At 37.2% G+C, this 24259-nt stretch overlaps 1 protein-coding gene across 1 annotated transcript in view; it reads right to left on the bottom strand.

Annotated features, from left to right (window-relative positions):
- Positions 1-23952, bottom strand: part of adgrl4.L (adhesion G protein-coupled receptor L4 L homeolog) — a 99242-nt gene extending 75290 nt beyond the window's left edge. The window contains 2 exon segments of the mRNA NM_001090191.1: positions 23364-23507; positions 23892-23952. Coding sequence (NP_001083660.1) covers positions 23364-23507; positions 23892-23913 — 166 coding nt within the window. The 5' untranslated portion in view covers positions 23914-23952.
- Positions 23953-24259: the final 307 nt, after the last annotated feature.

Below are 24259 nucleotides of genomic sequence, written 5' to 3'. Positions count from 1 at the left end.
CCACCGGCGATTCACATTCTTGCCGGTGGGCATACGTAACGCTTAAGTTTTCCAAAGTTGCTTGAAATTTGCTTGTTAAGTGCTACATATGCCATCCCAACCGCAATTTGAATTCTTGCTGGCGGGAAGGCATTTGGGGAAATTAGTCGTCTGAAGAAGAGAATTGTCGCTGGGTGACTAATCTCTCCCAAATATTACCATGTGCCACCAAACTACCCCCTTTTTTCCAGCTTGAATTGCTGCCCCAGGGCTGCAGCAGCTTGTTTTTATATAAACTATATTAGTCTTTTTGAAGCAAACAAGCCAACAGTACATTATATTTTAATTCGTTTTATACACTTTAATTCTTTGGTATTACTGTTCCTTTAATATTGTTTGTTTTATGCATACTTGGAACAAAAAATAATTACTGCAACTTTTCCATACAATTTAAATGAGCTATAATGCATGCTGTTGACTAGGATATCCTTTGTTTCCTATTGGGAGGCAGAAATTCAATGTTGGAAATTTGTCACAGTGCAGAAGATGAAAAAGACAATGAACTTGGCTGCCAGCGTACTAATTATTCTTTGACTACATGTCCTAGAACATTTGTCTAATGTTAACCTAAAAAGTCACTAGAGATCAGCAGGGGTCAGAAACGAAAGAATAGGTTGCTAATGAAGATCTGACTCATATTTTATTATTTTTATTTTCTTCTTGATTATTACTTTGAACTTCTGCATGTGAAATTACATTTTAAAAATAGAGCTGGCCATCCAAACACTGATAAATTGTACACAACAAGATTCATTTTAGTACAATTGTGGTGGCCCAATGATCCCTAGTAATATCCATGTACTATAGATATGGGTTTGGGGATCAGGCCTGTTTTAAAATCTTGTCGACGAATGCACCTTATCTGCTACCATATAGTGCATCAGGTTGAGAAAATAAAGAGTCAAAGATCCTCTTCACTTCCTGCTATACCAGTCCAATATAATTTGGTCTGACAGCCTAATAAACATTTATGACCTGATATGATTTGTCTATGATTGCTTTAGAGCCTAGAATATTTGGTGATATTGTTTGTTTTCTTATCACTACCATTTTTGCTTATGTAAGCAAAATCACTAAGCTGTACAGTTGTGAAATTAAAAAAATGGCATTTCAGACCAGTGACTCTTTTCATTTAGTCTGACTTAGCGCCACATGAAAGCAGAAAACCAAAATAAAAACTAAAGCATAAAAATGGCTCCATATTTTTGCTCAGCTATTTAGGTTTTTTTCAGGCAAGTTATTTGTATCTGTAATTGTGTCCCTGTAAAATACACTTTTATAATGACTAAGTGTGCTCCTTATTTCTACTTAGGTCTAAAATGTCCAGCAATTTCAACCAATAAGTCTATTTAATGTGACAACACAATTTAAAAAGGTGCTTTGTTAAGAGGATGAAATTGATTACTCTGTCCAATTTTTCTACACTTATGTCTATATCTACCTGTATATAAAAATAGAATAGAATTTGTTAATAATTGTTATTATCAACATTAAAATTAATCTTTCTTTAAACAGGGTCATTCTCTAGCAGGGAAGCTCTGCCAATGAATGAACAAGAATATCGCTTTTTGAAACCTTGAAAGTAGTAATGGGGTTTTAATTGCTAGGCTAGAACACATTCAGTCATTACATAAGCAGAAAAGATTATTCAGACTTCCTGTGCCTTTGGAAAATAGTCATTTCCACCCAACAACTGTTTATAGCAGTGATTCATGGACAAATCAAAACACAGTCTTACATAGGTTTGTTGAGATTTAAACTCAGTTAGATCTTCTACCTGATATATCAATTAATGTGCACAAATTCTATTTCTTATCAGGGCTTACACACAAACTGTAAATTCCGTTTTAAAATCACAATCTTTAAATTGAATCAGTAAACTGAGTGGAAAAAAAACATACATTTAAGAAAACCATTTCCTTGTTTCATTCTCAGATACCATTTTCAGACACTATATTTTGCATTCTATAAATGGATGAAAAAAATGTTAGATCTCAGGGCCAGACACAAATTCCCTTTCAGAGGTTTCACATATGAGCTGATTTCAAATATACAATAAACGTAGGTTTAAATGCATTAATAAAATGAGTCTGCTCAAATGTTTACCCTTGTATTCATCATATTCATAGTTGGTCATAACCAATAATACCAAATGTTGGTATTAACCAATACTACCAAATGTATCTCCAGCAGTAGCATAGGTGAGCATTGAGGCAATAGTTCAATCAAAGTATCTTCTTTAATATCATATCTTAAAATGTTTATTTACAATTATATATTTCTAAATATTCTACTTTAGTGATCTTCCTTCTCACACCTCACATGCTGAACTGGCTGATAAATTGGAGGAGACGTGGTTGACAGTGTGCAGAATCTATGCAAAGCAGAATCCCACACTTCAATTTGGAACAAAGTGAAATAATGGTTGAATTACTTTGCCAACCTAAGGGGGATGGGGAGAATGATCCATACAAGTCAGAGGCAGACCATCATGGTTTGCTCTCAGTCTGAGGATCCATGTATGTTTATACTTAAATAAGATATATTTTTAAGTTCAGATAGTGTTAGTGCAGGGACCAAAAGAGTTAATCACCCCTATGGCTTTAAATACCGGCAGAAGCCTATGTATCTTATTTCCCTAATTAGCATATTCATATTATTGGTTATTAGAGTTCATGACCACTTCCTATCCCACTTTGCTATAGTGCTTAGAAAGGGGTGGCACTTTCTCTTTGGCCTTCATCTGTTGAATCAGGTGGATGTGTTCAGGGAGTCTGAGATCAACAAAGCCCTGTAAAGCTGTGCTGCCCTAGATCAGTGATCCCCAACCAGTGGCTAGAGACCAACATGTTGCTCACCAACCCCTTGGATGTGGCTCCCAGTGGCCTCAAAGCAGGTACTTTGGATTGGAGACAATTTTTAGTTGCATAAAAACCAGGTGTACTGCAAGATAAAGTCTGTAGCCTGTAGGCTGCCAGTCCACATAGGGGGTATTAGTAGTCAATCACAACCTATAACTGGCACCCTCAGGAACTTTTTGTATGCTTGTTTTGCTCTCCAACTTTTTTTCATTCGAATGTGGCTCATGGGTAAAAAAAAAAGGTTGGATATCCTTGCCCTAGAGGGACAACTCTTGTGAAAGTCAGGGTATAGGGAATGAGGTTTAGGACTAGCTAATATTATTGCATGTTCTAGGAATGTGAGATAGTCAGGAATAGCTATAAAGAGCATTGTACTCCAATAAGGATGGATGGCTGGAAGTAACTCTCCCCTAGGCTCTTCTAGCCAGTGAAGGGACCACAGTACTAAAGAGGGATTCAGGTTATATTCTACTCCTTAATCCATTTCTGCTGTTGGGGAACCACATTGGCTAGAAACCCTAGAAGGTGAACCTTAAACCTACTCCTTCTCACTGTAATGTCACATATCTTTGTTCTACTTTGTTTGCAACAACTCCTGGAGTCCTATATTTTTATTCTTACACAACAGAAATAGAGGAGTGGTTGTACAGCACCCTCACTTTACTCTTCCACTTAGTATAGCCCCTCCTGTGTGAGAGAGTGTCCAATGTAATATGTGTTCTATCTTAACTAGCTGGGCAAGGCCTGTTTTAGGCAATATAGGGTTACAATAGTGATAATGTAACATTTTTCATATAGCCCAACTGAATAAACTCATGGCAAAACAGGGGGTATACCAGTTTTATATATTTCAGAAATGTTAACACTTTTTAACCAAGGTCTCAAATCACACTAAAGTTTAGTCACAAATGTACTGTCTGAGCAAAATACATCACTACATCACTAGCTTCAAAATCCCATGGCACTAATCAACGATATCATTTGTCAAACACATTGAATGTTGTACTGTGGTTTAAGAAGCAAAATTAGTAACATTAATTTTAATTTATTTAAACAAATGTTGAAAAAGCCTTCCACATATAACGTGTTGTAAAATATGAATGTTTCAGCATGCTGATGATTAACAAATATAATTGGTTCAAATGAAAAGAATGCCACAGGAATGGAAAGGGTTCTTTATCTAAGACTGTATAACAGAGTGAGACAATATTCAGAAATAAATGTAAAGTACTTTATGTAGGTTTGCAGGAACAGCTTGCTGTCAGTTCTAGTATAGTCTGCTGCACCTGACATCAAATACCTGGCTGATGTTTCTGTACCAGCAAAGGTATTTTCTTATGTTTGCCTTGTAGCAACTCATTCACCTGGGAATTGTGCTAACAATGCCTGTCGTTTTGGAAAATAAAAAGTCAGATGCTTCTTTATAATGTGATAGAACTTCCAAGGGTTAGTCACCTTATTTTATCTACATTTGTAAAAAAAATTAACTGTACCATGATGTTATATACCCATATATGTTTAATATAATGGATTATTAGACTAGTAAATATAAATATTAGAAAAATGGGACTTCAACTCCAAATGACCAATTCACCATTACAATATTAATTTGGATATGGATTTACAAAATATTCTGAGAGTAAAAATAAAAGGCAATATTTATTTGTTTACCACCATGCCATGAACTGGTTAAAAACATTTAAAACTAAGGAAACAGCGCTGCATAAGGACTTAGGGATCCCTCTCCACTGACAAACATACAATGATAAATTAAAAGTTTGTAAAGTGGAACTGAGAAACTCAAAATAGGTAGCTGATAAAAGCCATCCTGGGTGGCTTAATTGTTTGCAATCAATGAAATGGGTGCACCTGGAACAAGGTCCAATGCTGGATAGTATTGTGTCAGTTGTTGCAAATTTGGGAAGAGTTTGCTGGAATAATTATTATTAATCCATAACACTCCGATGAGGTGTGGGCTAATCAGCTCTAGCTGTGTAGCCAAGTCGGTATGGGGCTGTTGTATTAGACTGCAGTCTGTGAGTCAGAATGACGCTGCATTGGCGTGTAGTAAAATGTATAATCCAAATGCGGGTTACAGTTTCAAGACCCCCTTCACAGCCGAATAGTCACTCTGGCCACAATAAAAGTTGGTGACCTATTGGACGTAATAACCCAAAGGGGGCCCCGGGTATCACCAATTCCAGCCCCAAACACAGTGAATTTTACCGACCGTAGCAGGCTAACCGATCTGGCTCCAGACTCCTTCCCTCCAATCCAATGCAATCAATGCATGTATTTGCGCAGGTGCATTCCAGGGTCCCACAGATAACAGTGGAGGTCGGGACCTCAGCCGCGCTGTATCTCAACAGCCTTTTCGCCACAAAACGTGGCTTTCTCAAGAGGATTATTAGACTAAACGAGGATATGTATACCATGTAAAATGAATGGAAGTTATACTGTGCTATCAGAAATCAGAATGCTCCTGCAAACTACAACTGTAACAAATGGAGTAATGATCTGCATATTCAAGGAAAGTATAAGGCAGAAAAGGCAGATTTACCTAAATTAAGATAAGAGAAAAGGGGAAAAATATGGCTAAGCAAGACAACCTACCTCACCCAATATTTCTGCTATTCATTGCACCATAATTATTTGTCCTCATGTGATGTGTAGTGATGGACGAATAAATTCGTTAGGCATAGATTTGCGGCAAATTTCTGTGTTTCACCGCCTGTGAATAAATTTGCACAACTGTTGCAAATATTTGCCGGCAAACAATCAGACGCAAGAAAAAGCCCAGTGACTTTAATGCATTTGGACAAAATTGATGCACTAAATGGATGCCCATTGACGTTTATAAATGGAAATAAAATAAAAATTTTGACGCCCACTGACTTCAATGCGTTGTGCAAATGTTTCACCGCTTCATTAATTTTCACAGCTTCGTGGAGTTTTCACAGCTTTGTGAATTTTTCAACGAAGCGAAACGGGACAGATTCGACCATCACTAGTGATGTGGTTTCTTTTTGTATATACAATAGCAGCAGTAGTCTGGTTAATAGTGTTTGATAAAACACTTCATTCTGATAACCCTATTAAGTAACTGGTAGTGCACAAGTAAAAAAAAAAATATATATATATATATATATATATATATACGAAATCCAAAGGTGCACTCCGTTAACACAGTAAAGTCCTGGGTGCCAGCCAAAGTGGGTAAATATTTGCGAAAAAGAGCGACACTCACAGGTTGTTTTCAGTGTAGATAAGTTGTGCTTTATTCCACTCAACGTTTCGATCCCTCACCGGGATCTTCGTCAGGAGATTACAAACAAACAGCCAGACCCACTCCCAACCCAGAATTTAAACCCCCTGGCCGTTTATTGGCGCCAAAAACTCGTTGCTAGGCAACCACCAAGTGGTGTAGGAAAGTGTATGGATCCACTAGGATCAGTGTAGGAAGTGAGAACATCGTATAAAGTATAAGTAGTGCTGGCAAGTGTAGCCATGTGAAACAAAGTAAGCAGAGTTGAGAAAGAAAGAAAGTAGCGAGTCAAGGAAATGTCTCCGTGTCAGTGTAAAGCCATTCCTGTAGACCATAACCAACAGCCAATCACAGCGCGTCTAAGTATGAATTGTCCAATCAGGACACAGTGTAGAGGTGGGTGTGCGCCTCAGCGCACTAAGACTGCTGTACGCCGGTCTAAGCATTCGCAGGGGTTACCGGGGCAACCGGATGACGCCAAACAGTGCTGGGCTGCGCTGGTCTGACAGGAGGAGCCGTGCAGGCATTGTGTCCAGCATATCAAGGCTCAGATGGACACGCTGGGAACGCCCAGCAGAATAAACAGTGCCGGCATACTTTAAAGCCCTAGGGAACACTGTGGCTGCAGCTTGCTTCACGCTGCTTTCTGCCCATAAGCGCGGTTATCCATAATCTGTATTAGACAACCAGGCCAGATTATACTCGATTCCACACGGGTACTTTCATCATACCCCACATATCATCGTGTCATGGATCAATGTCGCTCTCTCCTAGGTACAGGCCCAATGGCTACTGACATGTGCGGAGCAAGGAGAAGGAGAAGAAGGAAAGGGATAAAATATAGGTTTAAAAGCAAGTAGCAGGAGCGAGGAAGAGGAGAACATAAATGCAGTTATGGTGGCATATAATGCTAAAGGGGCCATAATCAAAATCAATAGGGACCATGGTCCAGGTTTCGCTATTCCAGGGTATTCTGTGATACCTGTATAAAAGGAGGGAAAAAATATATATATGTATTGGCGACAGGACCAAATAAAGACATCTATGTCTAATATTGCAGTAAAGGGAAGGGATCTATGATACAGAGTCCAATAGGTCAAAGTTTATAAGAAATACCCCAAGGGGAGTGTTTCATTTAGACCACGAGGGGTGACTGTATCCAATCGCTGGATCCATCTTGCTTCTCTCCTGAGGAGGGCCAAGTCTCTGTTACCCCCTCGAGACAGTGGTGGTTGATGGTCTATCGCCATGCAGCGGAGGGTGGGCAAGCCATGTCCCATTTGTAGAAAGTGTCTTGCAACCGGTTGTTGGCTGAATTCTCTTTGATGGCCTTACTAATTGCTGATCTATGGTTGGCGATCCTATCGCGTAGAGGGGTGGTAGCTTTACCTACATAATAAAGGCCACAGGGGCAGGTCACGATGTATACCACAAATGATGTGGTACACGACAGTCTGTGTTGGATCTTAAATCGCTTACCTGTGTGTGGATGAGGGAAGTCCTTCCCTATAAGTAGAGACCTGCAAGTTGTGCAGTCTGGGCACCGGTAGCAGCCCAGTTTCTGTTGTTGGTTTAGCCAATTAGGGGTTATCTTAGATTTATCAATGAAGTCTGTTTTTACCAACAGATCCTTGAGATTATGGTTTTTCCCATGGCCGAAGGTGGGTGGTGGGGCTTCAAATAGGGACAGGCCATTGTCCATGGCAACAATGGGCCAATTCTTTTGAATATTGTTCCTTAGATGTTTAGAGACATGCGAATATTTGGAGGTAAAGATCATCCGTGCTGAGATGGACTTGTCTTTGGTTTTTCTAGTGATCAGATCAGTCTGTGTGAATTGTATGGCTCTCTGGAGTTGTTGGGTCAGAAGTTCCTTCTTATATCCTCTTTCCAAAAATCTGTCAAAGGTTTCCATTAGTTGTTGTTGTGATTTCTCAGGGTCACTGTTGTTACGGATTGTCCGTAGAAATTGTGAGTATGGAATTGCCCGGATGGTGGAAGGTGGATGGTCACTTGCTGCGTGCAGGATAGTGTTTCTATCTGTCGGTTTCCTATACAGGCTTGTTCCCAGCCCATCTTCTGTCTTATAGATCAACAAATCAAGGAACTCTATGCTCTTTGTATCATATTTCAAAGTGAATCTAATTGGAGTGTCCATAGAGTTAAGCATGTTAAAAAATCCAGTCAGAGACGCAGCATCCCCATCCCATATCATCAGCAGATCATCGATGTATCGTAAATAGGCAACCAGCTTGTCTGCAGCTCCCCTCATTATGTAATTCTGTTCATAACGTAACATGAAAAGGTTTGCATAGGACAGTGCCAGGGCACTGCCCATCGCTGTGCCCGATATCTGAAGGTAGAATGAGTTCTCGAATCTGAAGTAATTCTTAGTCAAGGCCAACTCCAGAAGGTCAATAAGAAATTCAGTCGGGACAGACTTGTCGGAACGTGTTTCCAATGCTTCTCTACAGGCTATTATCCCTTGTTCGTGAGGTATCACGGTGTAAAGGCTGCTGACGTCCATAGTAGCTAATAGGCTATGTTCTGGGAGTTTGCCGAGCCCGTTGAGGATCTGGATGACATGGGTGGCATCACGAGTATAGGAGGGCATGCCAGTAACAAGCGGTTGCAGAAAGGAGTCCACAAAGGTAGCTATAGGTTGAAATAATGAACCTACTGCTGATATAATTGGTCTCCCTGGGGGTGCAGATTGGGACTTATGAATCTTGGGGAGCGTGTAAATGATGGGCACTCTTGGATATTCAGAGGTCAAGTACTGAAAGGTCGCCTGAGCCAGCGGACAAAGGAGGGGGTATAGTGCTCCTCAGCTATGAGTACTATTAACAAGAACTACTTGGCCAACTCTCAGTGACATCCACCTATCAAGCACTCCCTGGTGACCCTACATCCAGATTTAAGAGGGAATTGGACACTATACTCCTAAACGCCCTTTCGGCAGGCTGGTTGGATCAGGCGACCTTTCAGTACTTGACCTCTGAATATCCAAGAGTGCCCATCATTTACACGCTCCCCAAGATTCATAAGTCCCAATCTGCACCCCCAGGGAGACCAATTATATCAGCAGTAGGTTCATTATTTCAACCTATAGCTACCTTTGTGGACTCCTTTCTGCAACCGCTTGTTACTGGCATGCCCTCCTATACTCGTGATGCCACCCATGTGATGCCACCCATGTCATCCAGATCCTCAACGGGCTCGGCAAACTCCCAGAACATAGCCTATTAGCTACTATGGACGTCAGCAGCCTTTACACCGTGATACCTCACGAACAAGGGATAATAGCCTGTAGAGAAGCATTGGAAACACGTTCCGACAAGTCTGTCCCGACTGAATTTCTTATTGACCTTCTGGAGTTGGCCTTGACTAAGAATTACTTCAGATTCGAGAACTCATTCTACCTTCAGATATCGGGCACAGCGATGGGCAGTGCCCTGGCACCGTCCTATGCAAACCTTTTCATGTTACGTTATGAACAGAATTACATAATGAGGGGAGCTGCAGACAAGCTGGTTGCCTATTTACGATACATCGATGATCTGCTGATGATATGGGATGGGGATGCTGCGTCTCTGACTGGATTTTTTAACATGCTTAACTCTATGGACACTCCAATTAGATTCACTTTGAAATATGATACAAAGAGCATAGAGTTCCTTGATTTGTTGATCTATAAGACAGAAGATGGGCTGGGAACAAGCCTGTATAGGAAACCGACAGATAGAAACACTATCCTGCACGCAGCAAGTGACCATCCACCTTCCACTATCCGGGCAATTCCATACTCACAATTTCTACGGACAATCCGTAACAACAGTGACCCTGAGAAATCACAACAACAACTAATGGAAACCTTTGACAGATTTTTGGAAAGAGGATATAAGAAGGAACTTCTGACCCAACAACTCCAGAGAGCCATACAATTCACACAGACTGATCTGATCACTAGAAAAACCAAAGACAAGTCCATCTCAGCACGGATGATCTTTACCTCCAAATATTCGCATGTCTCTAAACATCTAAGGAACAATATTCAAAAGAATTGGCCCATTGTTGCCATGGACAATGGCCTGTCCCTATTTGAAGCCCCACCACCCACCTTCGGCCATGGGAAAAACCATAATCTCAAGGATCTGTTGGTAAAAACAGACTTCATTGATAAATCTAAGATAACCCCTAATTGGCTAAACCAACAACAGAAACTGGGCTGCTACCGGTGCCCAGACTGCACAACTTGCAGGTCTCTACTTATAGGGAAGGACTTCCCTCATCCACACACAGGTAAGCAAGCGATTTAAGATCCAACACAGACTGTCGTGTACCACATCATTTGTGGTATACATCGTGACCTGCCCCTGTGGCCTTTATTATGTAGGTAAAGCTGATCTATGGTTGGCGATCCTATCGCGTAGAGGGGTCTACGCGATAGGATCGCCAACCATAGATCAGCAATTAGTAAGGCCATCAAAGAGAATTCAGCCAAACAACCGGTTGCAAGACACTTTCTACAAATGGGACATGGCTTGCCCACCCTCCGCTGCATGGCGATAGACCATCAACCACCACTATCTCGAGGGGGTAACAGAGACTTGGCCCTCCTCAGGAGAGAAGCAAGATGGATCCAGCGATTGGATACAGTCACCCCTCGTGGTCTAAATGAAACACTCCCCTTGGGGTGTTTCTTATAAACTTTGACCTATTGGACTCTGTATCATAGATCCCTTCCCTTTACTGCAATATTAGACATAGATGTCTTTATTTGGTCCTGTCGCCAATACATATATATATTTTTTCCCTCCTTTTATACAGGTATCACAGAATACCCTGGAATAGCGAAACCTGGACCATGGTCCCTATTGATTTTGATTATGGCCCCTTTAGCATTATATGCCACCATAACTGCATTTATGTTCTCCTCTTCCTCGCTCCTGCTACTTGCTTTTAAACCTATATTTTATCCCTTTCCTTCTTCTCCTTCTCCTTGCTCCGCACATGTCAGTAGCCATTGGGCCTGTACCTAGGAGAGAGCGACATTGATCCATGACACGATGATATGTGGGGTATGATGAAAGTACCCGTGTGGAATCGAGTATAAGCTGGCCTGGTCGTCTAATACAGATTATGGATAACCGCGCTTATGGGCAGAAAGCAGCGTGAAGCAAGCTGCAGCCACAGTGTTCCCTAGGGCTTTAAAGTATGCCGGCACTGTTTATTCTGCTGGGCGTTCCCAGCGTGTCCATCTGAGCCTTGATATGCTGGACACAATGCCTGCACGGCTCCTCCTGTCAGACCAGCGCAGCCCAGCACTGTTTGGCGTCATCCGGTTTGCCCCGGTAACCCCTGCGAATGCTTAGACCGGCGTACAGCAGTCTTAGTGCGCTGAGGCGCACACCCACCTCTACACTGTGTCCTGATTGGACAATTCATACTTAGACGCGCTGTGATTGGCTGTTGGTTATGGTCTACAGGAATGGCTTTACACTGACACGGAGACATTTCCTTGACTCGCTACTTTCTTTCTTTCTCAACTCTGCTTACTTTGTTTCACATGGCTACACTTGCCAGCACTACTTATACTTTATACGATGTTCTCACTTCCTACACTGATCCTAGTGGATCCATACACTTTCCTACACCACTTGGTGGTTGCCTAGCAACGAGTTTTTGGCGCCAATAAACGGCCAGGGGGTTTAAATTCTGGGTTGGGAGTGGGTCTGGCTGTTTGTTTGTAATCTCCTGACGAAGATCCCGGTGAGGGATCGAAACGTTGAGTGGAATAAAGCACAACTTATCTACACTGAAAACAACCTGTGAGTGTCGCTCTTTTTCGCAAATATATATATATATATATATATATATATATATATATATATATTTATTTATTATTTTTTTTTAAGCAGATACAAATAAATTAATTCTTGGCAACATACTGTGTGCAATGACAAACTGGCTGCCCCTCTAACTGTAGTAATGTTTTTGAAGGAAAAAAACTGTTTTTACCAACCAGTGTTACAGTACATTATAATTAAAGGCACACTAAACCCTACTGTTCTTCACTGCTCAACCACACTTTACCCAGTAGTTGGTAGACTACCGCACAGTTGTCATTGGGAATACACAGTGTGATTTTTCTCCTAGTCTAACTTCACCATGGTTTACATTAATACATTAGATGGATTTTTTGTGGCAACATCTCGTAATCCCTTAAAATCTCAAATATGCCTTAGTATGTGAAAAACTTGTTGTCATAAATACTGTGCATAAGTATGCCAGTGTAGTTTCCCCATACAATTGTAGTGGGTAATAATGCTGGTGAATTAATGCAGGATATTATCAAGGACGATATGTAAGCATCTACATCTACATGTTTTTTATTAATGAAGGACCACAAATATATGCAGTGGGGGCGTAGTTAATCTAAATTAGACAATAAATACAAATATGTTTACATGCTAGGTAATAAACATGGGATGAGACCCCTGTCCCAAAGAGCTCACGACCATTAGGAAGAAGAGATAGACAGACAAAAATGGGTGGGACACAAGTGCATAGTTTTGTAGCTGCAGAGGAAGACTATGAAAGTACTTTCAGAAAAGCATTGGTGTAGTTGCATTCCTGATGCAATGTGGTAGAATAGTCCAGAGGCAAGGTACAATCAGTAAAAAAGATTTTATGTGTTTATGTGTATTTTTGCAATTTTTTTTTAAAATGTCACATCTGTTTTTTCCAGATGTTGCTGCAACTAAAACAACCTGTACTGAAAGTATGTTAAAAGTACAGTAGATTGATTTTTGCTTTGCCTCACTCACTACTCTGTTTTACATAACCATACTGTATGTATTACCCTTAGAACAAAACATTTTTTTAAAATTTCATAATAGTGTGCTTTAAAACTGCTAATGCTGATATAACAAGACATAGATTAACATAGATCTGAATAGAGAGCAGGGCTGCAAGTGGATCTCACCTCCCTCCACTTAGAATGACTCACTGAGAGTCCTGTTGTCAAAGTAGTACATAGTGTTCTCTCCACCCAGACATTTCCTTCTGACCTGAACTCCTAATTGATAAAATGTCAACATAGCTGTATACAGAAGTTTCTCCGAAAAGGTGCGGAAAATACATCTTATTTTAAGAATAAAACAAAAAGATGCATTTCAGCTAAAGGGCTACAATATAGTAACTTTAAATAAATACTTCTCTAAAATTATATATATATATATATATATATATATATATATATATATATATTATGGAAATGGAAACATTAATGAGCTTTTCTCTGTGTAGATAAGAACAAGGATATTAACAAATATCAGCAAAGGCACATACTGTGCTTAGTGATGGGCAAATCTGACCCGTTTTGCATCACCAAAACTTTGCAAAATGGCAAAAAGTTCCAAAACTATATTTTCAACCATGCAACATGCTATAGATAGAAGTCTACCCACATAAGCCTGGTATAAGGGTTTGGGACACAGAATTGCTCCTGACCACAGTGTTAAAGGGGTGAAAGTGACACTTTTTTAATCTTAATCTTCATGGCAAATAAAGTATGATGATTCATTGGTCAGGGGCCAGAATTTTTTTTTTTTTCTCATACCATAACCTACATACCCTTAGAATATAATTAGGTTATAATACATAATATCATAGAAATGGCAGCCACAATGTTATGGTTGTAATGTATGTATGTCATACTATAACTAGGCATTGGACATCAAACTCACCCTACTTCAGTCTTCAGTCTAGGGTTCAGTCTCAAGTAGGTTCAGCCTCAAGGAGGCCAGTTACACAAATTGGAGAGTTCTTCTTTAACGGATTGGAGCTCTGACCCCCAAGAAAAGATAGGTTGGATGGTAAAATACCAGTGATACCTAAAGGTCCAAAGGGCTCTGCCCTAATTGATCAATATAAGGTTTCATAAAGCCTGTTATAATTTGTTATAATTTGTTAAAATATATGAACATTTTCTAAAAATCCAACTATAAAAAGTACTCTTTGACTCCTCACAATAATATCAGCCGAATCTGTATCAAATATATGTATGCAACTGATCACCTTTTCAGATAATAAGTAAAAGGAAAATAGGAAAAGCAGATGATTGCAGACAATATTGCTTTTTTTTGTGGGAAAAAAACCCTTATTCACATGTTGTAGCGAGAACAACTTAACAAAGCAGAAAACAGCTCAAACTGTAAATTGGAAGACAATGGTGATAAGCATGAAAAGCAATAAATATTGATACTAAATGGATGCTTAGTCTCACACAAACTGAAATCCATTAACATTGTAAAAAATATGAATTTGTGGCAAATGAAAGAAAGATTTTATTGTTGATGCTGTGCTTGTCGGTGGCATGTAATTGCAGGGCTGTAGGCAATTTTACAATATTTTCATAGCCATCTGTTTGAAAAGGATTTGCATTTTCTGTTGATAGGATTTTTTTTCTGATTTTACATATACAAGTAAATTAAATAATGTACATACAAAATAACATCTTATTATATAAACAAGGCATATTTACTAAGACAGAAGCTAAAAACCACCTGTGCTGTCACCCATGGCAACCAGTTTGATCTTTGCTCTCATTTTCTACTGGTCAAAACTAATAGCTGTACAGTTTTATGGGCAACTAAACTTTCGCACCTATGTTGGAAATGAGCAGTGCAGTTTTTTTTAAAAAGAAGTACATTCATCAAATATCAAAATGAGGAATTTAGAAAGATTCTGAGCAGTTTGATAATTTTTGCTTTTATTAACACCCTGAGCTGTATAAAATTTTCCTTACAGTCATTAAAATGTATTTAGAAATCTACACATCGATCATACCAGCGTTACTTTCTTCCTAGCAAAACTTCATTAACATACTTACGCTTATGTCAATTTAAATATGGCGGGTACATACAGGTCATACACATATATGCATTAGTGATGTTGGTGAAGTTGCTGGAAGTGGCCACTTATTAATAAAAATGTCCAAGGAAACAAAATAGAAGAGATCTTTTATTGTCCTAGACATAAGCCCACCCTAAAATAAATGTGGCATGAGCTTCAAATGGTTTGTGTGTTAGTGTGTATGAATCTATTTACTGGTATAGGATCCCTTATTCAGAAAACCATTATCCAGAAAGCTCCAAATTGCAGGAAGATCAACGCCCGTAGAGTAAATTTTAAGCAAATAATTCTTCTTTTTAAAGTAGAATGATTTGCTTAAATGTATTTCCTTTTTCTATGTAATATTTAAACAGTACATGGAACACTGAGGAGGTTATTTATCAAAGTCCGAATTTATCTCAATATTTTCTGCTACAAACTCCGATCTGCTCGGTTTTTCATGCTTATTTATTATTAAATATTCTAGAAAATTTGATTTTCACGAAAAAAAACAGATTTTCACGAAAAAAAAACAGATTTTCACGAAAAAAAAACAGATTTTCACGATTTTTTTTTTATTTTTCATCCGATTTTCAAGTTTTTTTCAGAATTTTTACCCGAAAACTACGGGGTATTGCACGAAATCCAGCATACATCAAAAAATCATTGGGACATCTCCCATTGACTTATTTGCAACCTTGACAGGTCTGAGATGCTGGATTTTCAGATTCAGACTTTTTTAATCCTCTGGGTTTAATAAATTCCAAAAAAATTGTGATTTTTTTTTTTTAAAGAAAAAAAAGAAATTCATGATTTTTCCATTCGGAGTTTAGTAAATAACCCCCCTAAGTTGCACGAATACATGTAGTTGGCAAATCAATGCTACTGAACTTATTTAATAATTAAATGCCTTTCTAGCAAATTTAAGGCATGGAGATCCAAATTATGAAAGAAAACACTTATCTGTAAACGAGGTTCGAAGCGTTCCAGATAATAGATCTGATACCTTTAATAACATGAGGGAATATATTCAATACTTTGGGAGTTATAAAGTCAGAGCAAAAAAACTTTATGACAAAATTGAGCATCAATTTGAATTGACTTTTTTGAATTGTCCCTGTGAAAACACGAGTTTATCAGATTATCAAACAAAATCAGTGTGGATCACAATGTCAAGAAACATCTTTAGGGACATCTGCCATTGACTTCTACATGACCTTGACAGGTTTGAGATGGCGTATTTTTGGATTCGGATGTTGTATCCGGGGGTATAATACATCTCTAGAAATTTGAGGTTTTTTTTCCCCTTTAAAAACTCGACCAGAAAAATTTGAGGTTTAATAAAGAGACCCCTTATTGCTCAAGATTTTTGTAACAACTATACCTAATATTCAATGATTCTATTTTCAATATTTATTATTATATATCTTTTCTCCACTTAGGGGTTATTTACTAAAACTCAATTTTCTCATATTTTACCAGAAACAAACTCGACCTAACTCCCATCCACAAAGCCAGTGTCAAACCCCAGAAAACCTTGAAGGCAAAAAAACATCTTCCTCTGCCATTGACGTTTACAGGAATGAGACAAGTTTTAGCTGGAGTATTTTCGGATTCTGATTTTTGCTGCTTTGGGGCTTAATAAATCTCAAAAAAATCTATGTTTTTTTTCTCTAAAAATTCTTACCTAACATATATAATCACACATGTGCATATTGCTAGTAAATTATACTGTATATCTATAGAAACTGACACTGTTTTCTTTTCTGAAAGCATTGCTCTGCTGCCTACTGTTTAGTTATTAAGGTACATTAATATTATATTTGAACTCAATATTTTATGTTCTACTGCCAATATATTATACTTTTCTTGCAATAGAACTATCAAATGTCAGCATACATACATTATATCATACCAAGGCATCTAAGGCACTACCGCTATGAATTATTCAAGCATTAGATCAACATTTTATTATGCCATCATCGTATAGAATCCTGTGGGGGAAAAAGTAATTTTGCACATTGTTTTGATATTTTGTGTATACATCTATATATTGCACCCCAACACAGGCAAGAACAAGTCAAGAATAAGAAACGCGAAAGTAGTAGAACCCCCCCCCTCCGATATAAAGACTGAGCTTTTTTAGCTCCTGTATGGTTGCTAATGGTCATTAACAAGTTTTTAGCAATGTACAGTTGTTTGCCTTATATATTTTTGCATGCATGTACAACTTACAGAGTGTACAGTCTGAAACAAAAAAAAAAAAACAAACAACAAATTATGGAACAAGCATAAAGTAAGATACCAGAACGCAATGTCCACTACAACATACATTTGAATGATGTTGGAAGTGAGGATTACATTTTAGAGAATGATGAGTTATGCTATTATTCAATATATTCTGGATAATAATGTCATGGTTCCATTAGAGGCATATCCTGTCAAACAAGCATACTTTTATGGTAAATTAAGAACTGGTACTGCAATAGATATTATGTACATTAACTAATAGTTCCTTTAAGAGGTAAAAGAGGGAAAGAGGAAGATGGAATCCCCTGAAGATGAACATTTTGGTTTTCAGAGGTAACCTATAAGTGCTACCTACTGAGGTAGCTGCACAATTAAGGGGTTATTTACTAAACTCTGGATGCAAAAATAACGAAAAATTTGTGGGGGGGGTTTATGAATTTTTTTTTCGGAATTTATTAAATCCTGAGGATGGAAAAGACTGAATCCGGCATCTCAGACCTGTCGAGGTTGCATATACATCAATGGGAGAAGTCCAATGAGTTTTTGATGTGCGCTGGGTTTCTTGCAATACCCCAAATTTTTCAGGGTGACGATTCCAAAAAAAATCTTGAAGTTCATGAAAATCGGATGAAAAAATCTGCAAAAATCAGATTTTTTTTCCCGCAAAGCAATTTTTCGGGAAAATGTAATAATAAATAAGCGTAATAAGTCTGTAGCAGAAAATAATGAGATAAATTCGGAATTTGATAAATAAACCCCTTAGGGGGTATTTTAAGTTTTCTATTTGTTTAAGAATCAGCTGGTAGCATTTACTAGACAGCAAACTGGCAAACTGACTTGCACAATACCAACAGTTATTTCAAGGTGGATTATCCTTTTAATTTGGTTTCTCTCAAGGCACAATTACATATAGAGAAACATTAAAGAGAGATATATATGTAGAAAAGGACATATAGCCCCACAGCATAGAAGGACACATGGAACATATTCTGATCTGTGACACACCTGTTTTTGCTAGATGTTTGTTACAATTACACATGATGTGCATTCCTTCTTTATAGTATTGCTAATGTTATTTTTAGATTTACTCAAAGAATGCAAATAAATAGTGATGGGCGAATTTGCCCCGTTAAGACGCAAAATTTCCGAATTTCCCGTGAAATTCACAAAACGGCGAAAAAATTTGTGAAACAGCGTGTTTTTGACGCTGGCGTCCTTTTTTCGCCAGCGAATTTTCGCGCCCGTTTCGCTGTGAATCACGCAAATTTGCCGCGAATTCGCCGATCGCTACAAATAAACCCTACCATGAGAGTTTATATTAATTACAGTATTTTAGTAAATGTATGTGTTCTTTACTTCCTTGTAGAGGATCTGTCATCTGCTAAGATGTCTGAATTGCAGTTCATGAACTAAAAGTGGCCCTCTTAAGGAGCCTTGAGTTTTCAGTCCTTAGCATTCTCAATGGTCCCAAATATGTTTGTATGATATCATTATATTATATCATATATAATAAATGTAATATATTTGTAATCTTACTTACCACCCTCCACCCCATTGTGTGTACTATGATCCTTCCCCAGTACTTGGCCTCATCCTTGTGTATACACTTTTGATGAAACAGTACTTGTGAGAGCAACAACAAATTTGTTTGCTTTTTTTATTCCAACATCAACTTTTGTATACCATGCACCATACAGCCTTTATAATCCCTTTCCCCCTAACCCACTTTGAAACACTTGCATAAAAAGAATTGCAGATTTGATAGAGAAGTTATAAAATGCATAACAATAATATTAACACCTTAAACTCAGAAACCAAAAAGAACACACAAAAAAAAACCAAAAAAACTTGTCTGGCCAGTTCTCAGTAACTTTTCAGTTGGTCTTCATTATTTATTTTTTATACTAGTGATGAGTGAAATTTTTCACCTAGTATGGATTTGCATCTCACCACCAGTGAATATTTTAGAGAAGCTGCTACAAAATTGCACAGCAAAAAAGCATGGTGACAAAATCCCAATTAATTTTACATGAAGAGTCAAAGTGAAAACCCAGCCATAGCCTCTAATATATATTGTAAATATATATTGCACAGAGAAAGTCTTGACTGCATGTTGTGAATTTTTGGTGTTTTGTGAATTCTCTAGCGGTTTTGAGAAATTTTCAGCAAATCAAAACTGATTTACTCATCACTAGTGCTTCCTAAATTTCCCTTAGTAAATTTCATAGTCATGAATGATCCTTATTAATTTCCACTTGAAACATGCAGCTATTTGATTGTTTTATGTTCCCTGTTTATGTCATTTGACATAGAATACTGTATTTACATAATGAAAGTGCTTCTTTACTTTTTATTACTTGCATGCATATCTTCACTGTGAAATGGACATTTGGCTTCATCGTGTGTGGTTCACGCAATTTTACCTCTGTTTCCAAAACTTCTATTAACTTTGGAGTTGACAGTATTTATAACTTCATCTTTCAAAAATAATTGACAAGCTTTGATTCTCAGAAAATATGTGATGAGCGAATCTGTGCAATTTCGCTTCACTGAAAAATTAGTGAAATTGTGAAAAAATGTGCAAAACTGCGAAAAAATTTGCAAAACGCATTGAAGTCAATGGGTGTCAAATAATTTTCTTACTCCAAATGCATTAAAGTCAATGGGTGTTTTTACTTGTGGCAACTTTTTTGTCTGTGACTTTTTTGTCCAAATGCATTAAAGTCAATAGGTGTTTTTTGTTTTTATATGGCGACTTTTTTGTCCAAATGCATTAAACTCAACAGCCTTTTTTTTATAGCAATTTTCTTTTCTCTTCAACATTTTTGTCTTGGTGACTTTTTGTTGGTGTTTTTTTGTTTTGCTACAAAATCCACAGGTGACACAATGTGGAATTTCACCGAGAACAAATTTGCTCATCACTATGTATTTTGCTTAATTTTGTTTATCTCTAGTTCCATCATTTCACACAAAATGTTATAAAGGTCTATCACACAGTTATACTACACTAGCCAGATATCTACAACATAGAATTCAATCTACATATTTTATTAGTACGAATTATGGTATATATGTTAGTGGAAGACTGCTATTACTCCTTAGACCAGCAAGTGTCTGTCCTGCTTTTAGCTTTTATTTACCAAGACTTTTCTGTATATCAAGATTACACACATGCACTTTCGGCCAAACTTAAATATGAATCAATCAGCAGTTGACATCAAGACCAAAATCCTTCTTTACCCTGTTTATACCCTATTCTTCCTTGTACACAGGCAGCCTACTTCCAATTAGTGATTTTAAAATATTATGCATAATGGTCAATCAATTCCACTTAAATATTAATGCAACAGCAGTAGATGGAATAGAATGATTGTTAAAGATCTTGATTACCAGGAGAATAGCATTCTGCAGATATGTATGTCTATTTGTATGTACAACTTTATTATACACAATGCTGTGCATTTTTTAAAATGCAAGAAAGTACCAAATGAAAAAGTTTACTTTTGAACAGGGGACCAGTAAATGCTACCTGAATGCTATAAAGAACTAGACCTATAGCAGACGTTGCACCTTTTCTAACATAGACCCAAATCTCTTTTTGCCACACCCTTTATATAATGGAAGCATATCTCATTAAATATTTAGTATTAAAGATACACAAAATACACCATTTAATAATCATATTCAAATCTTCAGTAAAGAAATACATAATTATTAAGAGCAGCAATGGTATGTGCATGCTACTCAATGTCATTATCCTGTCTGTTTAGGGAAGCCTAAATGGATTCTAAACCCTACCTAGGACCATAAATAAATACATAATCTAAGCAAAATGATTATATATTCTGGAGGATGACATTTAATAAAATTGATATTGTAATGCCAGTGGGTGTAAGGTTAATGCATTAGTAGCACTATTTGGAAAGGTTAATGCTTCATACCTAGGCTGGAGTCAATCATTCTCAGAAATCATCAGAAGCCTGTGATCATCTGACTTGCACTGCATCACCAATATATAAAATTAATATTTGTTTCACATTAGAATTTTCTTAGGGGAACTGTAATATACAAACCCCCTAGGTTCAGATAATGATCAAATATCCAACGGCAGAACATATTTATTATTTGCCTCTTTTTCTCTTAATCCATAATTACATATTTATAACATTGTTGATAATATACGAATTTCAATTTCGATTATTTGTGTAGTTGCTATAAAAGTACATGAGGCGCAGTAAGATTTAGTCTGTTATTTTCAAGGCAATTGTGTTTCACCAGACAACTTGTACAACTAGAACAGAAAAAGTGACACTTTCCTTTCCCTTGTAAAATAAGTTTATTTGTTGACTTTTATTCTCACCTTTCTACTGTCCTTTTAGTCAGGAAGAGTCTGTTCTATAATAGTCTCCCCTAATCATTTGTATTGCTGCATCATCTCAGTCTTGTCACTAATGTCATACTTTAGGCTACTCTGACATGTCTAGTTCTGCTAATGTCAACATGCATTGTGAAATCTTTTCTATTTCTCTTTTTATATGCCACTATTCTACATTATTCTCTCAATGGCTATAATTATCTCAGTGGTTTTTCCAGAAGCAAGCTACAATGGGATTGTACGTTGTAAAATGAATTCTAAAATGCAATGGGAATACAATAAGTGTGCAGATGGCAGACTCAAATACTGTACCTCTTTTCCTAAAGCTTAGTAATTTGGAAAATTGTTTCTGTAATTTTACATTACCATCTGCCATTAAAGGCACACTATCCTCAAAATGTTGTTTAACTAACTGTTTTTTATACAGACTAAAGCATACATTAGGCATTGATTTATGCTCTGTTATTCTGTTGTGTCTACTTTTTCTATTTCTGCTTGCCTCTATCTATTTTTAATAGACCCATCCTATACTATTGTGCCAGTAACTTTAAATCAGGCTGCTTTCTTTTTTTTTTAGATATGCAAAATACACAAAACCATAGGGCTAATTTATGGACACAGTCACAAGAACAGGCATGCCAAAACAGACAGCATGTGTCAAAATTGACACATTCAGCAAAATTCTGGATTCACAAACTTTTCGCCGTTTCACAGAATTCACTGGAAATTCATGCATTTATTGGGACAAATTCACTCATCACTTTTTCTTTACTGGATGTTAATGTACAATACATATATTATTAGCATTTATTAATATATTTGTAGAATATAACAGCAATTTACAGGGAATGTTTAGTCTCCCATGCAAGTGCTTATAGTTTATATTACCCCGGCGATCACAGAGAATCATAAACTCTCTAGGGTCTATTTAATCAGGAACCATTTAACCCACCTTTATGTTTTAGGAGTGGTTAAAGAAACTCATGCTAACACAGGGAGAACATATATTTCTATGGAGATAATGTTGTGGATTTAACTGGAAAATATACTAACCAATATGAGACAAAGCATGGAAATATCTGCGACTTCCATCCTAGATAAGTACAGAATGTGTCTGAAATGTCTGATTCCTTCTGTGTACTGGTTCAGCAGCTCACAACTTTGGCAACTATTCCCTTTACAGTGTTCGAAATATCTCATATTTTATCTTTGTTCTCACTCCAGCTTTTCACAACTACCAGCTGAGTAACTATGTCTACTGGCTTATTTTGTAGCTGGCCAGCAAGTAATTTGAGTTGTTTTTGAAAAGGCTATTACTTCAGAAAATCATTGACTTACTAGTAACAATACAGTGTCACTCAGGGTCTCACAGCATGGGTTAGTTATATTTTTATCTACAGTATTTATCTACCTATCCATTTTATATAAAAAAAAGAAGAACGAAAAAAGAGCATATAATATTTGGCTTCATCATGATTTGCCAGAATACTAATAATAACTTACATATTAAGGAAAACCAGCAATGAATCAATGTTTTATACCATAATCAGTATTAGGCATAGCAGTGCTGTAATTATAGACAGCAGCCAATCGAAAGACTACAACAAATATATATTTTAGGGTAAAGAAGAAACAAGCACACATGCATTCTATTTATGAAAATTTTGAAACTTACCTTGACAGAAATTGATGCCATCCCCTGTGTATCCATTAGAGCAGTAGCAACCTATGGCTCCATTCTCAGTTTTACATTTTGCATTTACATGGCAGCGCATTGAGCATTGCTGAGATCCCTGGCCCAGCAATGATAAGATACACACTAAAAAAAAAAAATACATATATTGACGGTAAGTTTTTTTCCAAGAAACAATCCCTGTATCAGTGTTTATTGTTATATGCATTGTCAGTATCATTATAGTGCATTAAAAAGTATGCGAATGAACTTGTCTTAAACTAAATTACTTTGACTAAGTATATTTTGAGATAAATATTTGGGAAAAAAAATGCATTAACGTGAAATGCTTTACTCTGCTTTGGCCAGACCTATTGATAACAATGTAACATGTATTGTACTTCCCCCCCCTTTAACATTCTTCATCTCCAAAAAGTTACATGCTGAATGGTAAAACGTGACAAACTTAAACACAGACTGATGGAGGTTATCCACGACAAAGTATCACACACACATCACAAAATGACTTACCTATTAAATATAATTGTTTCATTTGAGACGGTTGATTAAAGCTCTGTTCCAAAAGCAGTCGATGCAAGTCGTTTAGAAATTCTCAGCTCAGTGACGCAGCTGATTTCCTTTGGTGATTTTCCTGTTTCTTTGTTTGGTCAGGGCTTCTGTTTCCTATACTTTCATCAACTTTAGCAAGGAGTTCACTTTTGAATTAAGTAATGCAGATTCCATGTTCTTTTCCATTGCTAGTGTTTGCCACCAAATATGCATTACGCTACCCTTTGTCTTTATTGTGTTATTAAGTAGTTAATCCTTTCATACCATTACTGTTTTATCAAAGGTATAATAAGGAATTTTGCAGGAAACCTAGGAATTCATAGTTATTT

Source organism: Xenopus laevis, chromosome 4L, assembly GCF_017654675.1.
Source record: "Xenopus laevis strain J_2021 chromosome 4L, Xenopus_laevis_v10.1, whole genome shotgun sequence".
Taxonomy (NCBI): domain Eukaryota; kingdom Metazoa; phylum Chordata; class Amphibia; order Anura; family Pipidae; genus Xenopus; species Xenopus laevis.
The sequence above is the reverse complement of the archived record's forward strand: the minus strand, read 5'-3'. Positions and strand labels throughout refer to the sequence as shown.